This window comes from Rhincodon typus, chromosome 37, assembly GCF_021869965.1.
Source record: "Rhincodon typus isolate 14 chromosome 37, sRhiTyp1.1, whole genome shotgun sequence".
NCBI classification, from domain to species: Eukaryota; Metazoa; Chordata; class Chondrichthyes; order Orectolobiformes; family Rhincodontidae; genus Rhincodon; species Rhincodon typus.
In genome coordinates, this window is record NC_063368.1 from 11,047,083 (window position 1) to 11,054,016 (window position 6,934).

A 6,934-nucleotide genomic window follows, 5' to 3' on the forward strand; every position below is an offset into this window, starting at 1 on the left:
GCTCAGCAGGTCTGGCAGCATCTGTGAAGAAAAAAAAAATTCAGAGTTACAGTTTCGGGTCTGGTGACCCTTCCTCAGAGGAAGTTCTGAGCAAGGGTCACCGGATACAAAATGTTAACGCTGATTTTTTCCTCACAGATGCCGCCAGGCCTGCTGAGCTTTTCCAGCAACTTCTGTTTTTGAACCTTTCAAATGACGTTTGTCAAAGTAAAACACCCCAGGTGCCTCCACAAAACTGGAAGTCAATCTATTTTTCCACAATCCTTCAAAACTAAGTCCAAACGAATCCTTGAACCAAACTCTCACTACCTCATGGATAGAATGAATAGCCAAGGTCCTTTTCCCAGGGTAGAGGCGTTCAAAACTAGGAGGGCGTATGTTTAACTGGAGAGTGGAAAGATTTATAAAAGGGACCTGAGGGGTAACTTTTCCCACACAGAGCTTGCAGTACATACGGAATGAGCTGCCAGAGGAAGTGGAGGAGGCGGGTACAATTACAACATTTAAAAGGCATCTGGACGGGTATAATGAAGGATTTGGAGGGATATGGGGCAAATGGGACTAGATGAATTTTGGAGATCAGGTCAGCATGGATGTGTTGGACCGAAGGATCTGTTTCCCTGTTGTACAACTCTATGACTGATTGCTCCAGTGAAGGATAGAAGCTTTTTACAATGTCAGAGATGCTATGCAAATGCAGTTCATTGTAACTTAGGAACTGTTGAAACAGGCCTTGAGGACAGGCAGAAGGACAAAACAGAAGATCAAAAATAAACAGTCAAACAGGTCACAGATGCAAATTGCACATTTTATTTCCTTCGAAAAAGACTGACAAATTCATCACATTTTATTTCCTTAGAAAAAAAACAAACTCGTCACAAATTCCTGAACTTCTGATTATTTTGAGCCCACGAACTCTTGCTTCAAACCACTTTGTTTTCACAGCTCATGGCGCATGTTCTGTTATACCTGCAGTTGTGTAAACAAATTGCATCTAGCAGGGTAGCTACTGAATTTTAAAATATATAAAAAAAAAGAGATTGTACACAAAGCATATAGAAGCTAATATTCCAGGAGGTGGAGGGGTTGTAGACCTGGAATGACAATTGGAGGACAACACAACTGAAGCCTGGGGAATGAGCAAACTACAGATGAGGGGCCTCCAAAAGTATTAATTTTTTTTTGACACAAGACGGATAAATTTTCATTTGCAGCTTTGCTAGGGCAGGCAATTCCCAACATTAACTAACACAAATCTCCATTTGAGTCTTCCAGCAGCTAGCATTCAGTTTAGAATCTTGGGAAGTCCTGGGGACTCCAAGAACAGTGACTCCTGGTGGGGCAGGGGGTAGAATGAGCATGGAATTGGTCTCTGGAAGCTGGTGGCTATTTTTTTTGGTGGGGAGGGCGACAAGGGGCAAGGCATGATGGGAGAAACGAAGGGTCCCCTGCCCACACTCAGAGCTACAACTGGGCAGTCAAAACACTTGTCACCAACAAGTTGAAACTGTTTGTTGCTTCTTCCGTGAAAGGCAAACCCCTGCCTATGTTGGGGGAGGAGGTGGGGAGGGAGTCTCTGCCTTGTCCCACTTAAAAAGGCAGATGAAGACGGTGATGATAATAGGGCACATTCACTTCCATCACATCAGTGCCCTGCCCACCACATGGGGGTTAAAATCCACCCTGCCAACACGTTTTAACATGCAGACACTTTTGGAAACACAAAGCACTGTGCCCACCACCTACTGCTTCCTTTCCCCCACCCCCCAACTAAATGCTCCCAAACCAATTCCCCCACCACAGCCCCTAACTGGCTGCACTGGAGGGGAACTGGGTTGAAGGCATTCATTTCCTCCACACAGCCCCAGGCATAATAGGCTGGTAAAGTCGAAAAAGCTCGAACCAATTCTCCCACCCGCCGGGCCCACCACCCCCACACCCCCCAACTCCACCCCCCTTAAAGCTCTTGGGTAAGCCTCATGTTGCAAGCCCCACTTCCCCAAACACAGCAGGATACTGGATCGCTCAGCTACACAGCAAAGCCCACTTGGTCTCTGAGCAAGTCTGCTCCAGTCCTCCCCCCAGCTCAAATGCACCCCCACCCCCCCACACCCCCGACTCTTCAGCAGCCTAAGACTGAACAGGAGGGACCCGGTCCTGGAACACACAGTATCTAACCCCATTCCACACACAATCCCGATTAGCAGCTAGCAGCTGCATTCTGATGTCACATAGTTTTTGCTGTGGGGAAGCGAGTTATAGGGGTTATTTATAGCTATTTTGCTGTAATGTAAAAATACATAACAAAACAGGAGCAATTCTGAATTTGGAATCCTTAAAACAAAATACTTTCACTGATGCCTCAGAGCTCTATATTTAACCGAGCTACAGCTAGCACGGAGGAACTTGATGTTGGCGTTCAGTTCCAGCTGGATAAAAGCTCTTTGCTTGCACAAATATTTTGACTTTTTGAAGTGTGTTCAAAAATTTTAAAAAAAGGAGCTCGAGGGGAGAAAATATTACTCCTTTAAAAATGAGCAACGTTGTATAGTCCGCCTCCTGGAGGCAAAGCGTTTTAAAATGCTTTGCATCTCGAGAGGGCAATCCAGGTTTTCTGTGCACCACAGTCTCCACTCCTGTTAGTGGATGTTCTGGGAGGAAATCATGAGCTACTGGCTCAATTAGAAGCATAGCAGGGCATAGGAAGAAAACATTTCTTCACTCAACCCACCTCACATAAGGCAGATTCTAGAATATCAAACTGAAACATTAATGTTAATCAGCAGGAGAGACTGCTATCTTCAGGTTTGTTTGAGGACAGGATTCCTAATCCATCAACACATACAAAAACAACTTGCTTTTTTGGTCCTCATGCACAATTTACAAGGAAAACAAATAGCAAAAATATTTTTTTTTCTTTAAAAACGTAATTAAAACCTCAATGTTACATCCACAAAATATATGTTACAAAGATTGCTTCACAAATCCAGGACACTTAACTCCAACACAATCCTTTCAGTACATTCCGTTGATTCGATCAGAGGCACTGCGCAAACTGAAAAAGTAAAAGGTAAAGGAGTTAGAACAAAGTGCTACGTTAAATGTAGTCGCAGAAATCTCAAAGGATCGCAGGGCTGCCGACTCAGGAGAGACACACAACTGGCAGGAGTTTAACCAGAGGGTCACCACGCCCCAGGCAAGGGCTAAGGTTGGGAGGTGGGTCCTTCATGGTGACCTCAGAGGGTTGTGAGAATCGAACCCACGCTGTTGGGGTCGCTCTGTGTCCCAAACCAGCCAGCTTGGGGTCAGGGTTGCAGAGATAACAAAGCGGATGACAATTTGTGAGGGCCAAGGTGGGAAGGAAGTAGGAAGTGAATGGTGATGGTTACAGTGGATTTGATGAACTTCAGCTCAGAGCTATAATGTTAATTTTGGAGCTACTTGGTTTAGCTCGAACTAGCAGAAGTAGAGAGGACACGCACTCTGACATGCCAATTATTAGAGTGATTGTGCAGGAGGAGGTGGGAAGAGTCTTGGAGTTAGAGGAATAAATTCTAGAGAGAAGGGTTACATAGACTTAGCTTATATTCCCTTGAATGCTCCAACTTCAGCCTCCAATCCCAATCCTATTTGCCTAGCACTGAGGCACTGATCATTCAAAACAGCTCCTTGTTCTTAGGTTTCTGAAACAATAAGCTCTACGCAGAACATGGCTCGAGCAAGACACTCCCATGTGGACTGTGGAACACTTTAGGAATATCCCCAGAGCATCCTGAAGTGGTCAAATGTTCCTGCCAACTCATTCAAGACCCTGGCCTGTGACCACCCAAAGTGCCGAAGTCTCACTGAGGAGGACACCAAGCATCAAAAGATGCTTTGCTGAGACCAGGCAAGAGGTGAAGTCGAAAGGAAGGAAACAAATCTCCCGGCAACCCATCGTCCCATCGTCCCATCCCTCCTGTGGCAGAGTCTGCAGATTGCACAACGGAATCAGCAGCCCATCGAAGTGGAGTGGGCAAAAACCGTCCTCAATCCCAAGGGGAAGATTATTCTCGAGTGTGAAAGATTGAAGTGTTTAAAAACGGTTAGGAACTTGATACAAGAAATTACTTCCTCCAGACCTCCGCAGACCCCAAAAGACAAAGGTTAAAAGATGCCGCAGGCAATTAAGGTGTCAAATTCTGACCTGGAGAGGTTTTCTTGAGAAAGACCATCAAGCTACATGGAGCAAAAAACATCAGAGGAACACAGCCAGGGGACCAATCAGCAATGGTTGACGAGAATAACAGAGATGGCTCCAAGAGCCGAATGGTCCATTGCCAAAGCCTACAGTTCTAAACCCAATGAGAAAACAGATACCTCTACAGTAGCAGACATTTCTTCTTTTTCCTCTCCTCAGGAGCCGGGCACAGCACAGCGCGAATGGCCTCATCGAACACAGTCTTCAGACCTCTCTGTGTGAGGGCTGAGCACTCGAGGTATCGCATCGAACCTTGATCAAAGTAGAAAGACAGCACATTTAAAAAAACAACATTCAGCAGACATCGACATTACAGATGCCATTAAGATTTGAGGGGGGTATTCGAGGTGAGAGAGTGTCTGGACAGAGTGGACGGGGAGAAATCGTTCCCAGCAGTGGGCAACTCGAGAACAAGGAGACACAAAGCTTTGGAGTCACAAAGAGACATTACTTCTTGTAGTTAGTAGTTAGGACCTGGAAATTTGCCCGAGCACACAGAAACAAAACTAGAATTTGCTGGAGAAACTCAGGCAGCATCTGCGGAGAGATGTTAAATGTGAACACAGTTAAATGTGTCAGGTCCAGTTCCCCTTTCAGTGACCCCGTTGTGAAGGGTCACTGGATTCAAAACATTAACTGTTTCTCTCTCCACACAAGCTGTCAGATCTGCTGAGTTTTTCCAGCCATTTCTGATTTTCAGCGTCTGCAGTTCTTCGTTGATTTTTGTTTGGGGTGGAGGCACGTTCCGTTGAGGCATTTAAGAGGAAAGTGGGTTATTATCTGAAAGGGGAAGACTAAAAAAAAAGGGCAAGAAATGGATTATTAGATCAGCTAAGACCTCGTTTAATGCCAGAACAGGCTACTTCTGCAGCTATGTTTTATGGCTGGAAGCCATGTATTAACACAAGAGTGGACTGGCCATACTAAATTGCCCTTGTGTTCAGGAACGCTCAGGCTGGGTGTGTTAAACTATGGTAAATGTGGGGTTACGGGGATAGGATGGGATGCTCTTCAAAGTGCAAGAGCGTGCGCAGGAGATGTCGAGACCCATAAAGCAGAAAACCTGTATGTTTCAAACAAAATGCTTAGTTTGAACAACCTGCAGAGCTCTGGCAAGTTTACTGGTGTAAGTGAATGCAGATTGACAAACACCATTCAACACCAAACCTTGGAAGTTTCGAAACAGGACAGATGCCCATTTCTGTGCAAAAATGGAATTAGGTGTAGCCCATGCTAACTAAAAAGTCGATGGTTCCAAGCTAAGGGCAACAATTAAGTAGACAAATCATTTAGCTCACTCAATCTCAGTCTGGTTTTACAACACCCTGTCCTAGCTCAAATTTCATCAAAATTTCCCTTCTCCCCTCTCCTGACTCTTATGCCCGGTTGTGTGGAGACTGTCTTTTTACAAACGGTTATGTTCGAGAGTCTGGTAGTTGATCGATGCTCACTATATTTGATTACTGAAGACAAGGAGTGGATTCAGGGGTTTGAAAAAACATAGGCTATGGAGAGAGCTGGAAGCCAGGCCTAGTAAAAGCACTGGGGATAAGACCCATAAGACAGACATCTGTCTTATCGTTGCAAGAACTGGAGATACAAAGCATAGAACTAAAAGACTTCGGAAGAATATTCGCCAGCAACAAACGTCAGTAATGTCAGGATCTGAGCATCCATTCCCTCTAGAGCAAATATTTACACCCCACCTTGGTACCAACTGCAGGTCATGCTCCACTCTGACCACCTGAGGGCAGTATAATCCTGGCAGACAGGAAGCGAATGGCCCTTTGGATATTGGAGGCGGAAGATATCAAGATTCGCTAGGAATAAGCGCACACACACACACAAAAAGAGGGACGGGCCATTTGGTGTTACTGTTATTCTGTTGGTTCTTGGAAATGAAAGAAAATAGAGAGCATGGGAGTAAGGCCTATTCATTCAGAAAGTGTAAGCATCATTGGCAAAGCCAACCGGAACTGATCTGAGATAGCAAGGTGCAGAGCTGGACGAACACAGCAGGCCAAGCAGCATCAGAGGAGCAGGAGGAGGAGGAGGGACGGAACACAACAAAAAGGATCAAAAAAATGTTAAGTTCAATTTATGATTATGGTCTTGCTGATGGACGGCCTCATGGCTGATATACTGAAGGAGAGCAGTCTGAAGGACAACATTAAGCAACAAGGAGATGAAGTGCGCACAGAGGGGCATACTGGTGGCATATAGAAGATAAAACCAAGTGCAGGCTATTGGATTAGATGAAGAGTGGCTCGCCTGGTGATAGAAGGAACCGTGTCCTGAACGGTCAGGGTGATCTCATGTTGAGCTGAAGCGATCAATTTCTAAAACTTCTTGCTGTGGATTGAAAAGGGCAGGAAATGGTGCATGTGTGGCTAAAATCCAGAAAAAGTCAAACCAGAAGCAGAGTGGGACAGGAACCTGGTTCAAAACGCACACAGGATTACAACACAACCCAAGCACTGAGTGAGGACATAGCGTGTAAACCTCATTCAGGAGCCAGCTCGCCATCCACAGTCTAACCTCCCCTTGCCCTCCTCCAAAAAAACAGTGACTATTCCTATCAAACACTGAAGTGTCACCAAGCAGGGAGGAGACACACACAGGGAGAAGGGTGAGGGCGAGAAAACGGGAGAGAGAGAGAGAGAGAGAGAGAGAGAGAGAGAGAGAGAGAGAGAG

The 6,934-nt window shown here is 45.5% G+C and overlaps 1 protein-coding gene across 1 annotated transcript in view; it reads right to left on the reverse strand.

Annotated features, from left to right (window-relative positions):
• Positions 1-787: 787 nt before the first annotated feature.
• The window catches only part of LOC109924676 (ras-related C3 botulinum toxin substrate 1), a 61,920-nt gene continuing 55,773 nt past the window's right edge, over positions 788-6,934 (reverse strand). The window contains exons 6-7 of the mRNA XM_048617312.1: positions 4,360-4,492; positions 788-3,055 (exon numbers count right to left, since the gene is read on the reverse strand). Coding sequence (XP_048473269.1) covers positions 4,362-4,492 — 131 coding nt within the window. The 3' untranslated portion in view covers positions 788-3,055; positions 4,360-4,361. The remainder of the gene's footprint in view (positions 3,056-4,359; positions 4,493-6,934) is intronic.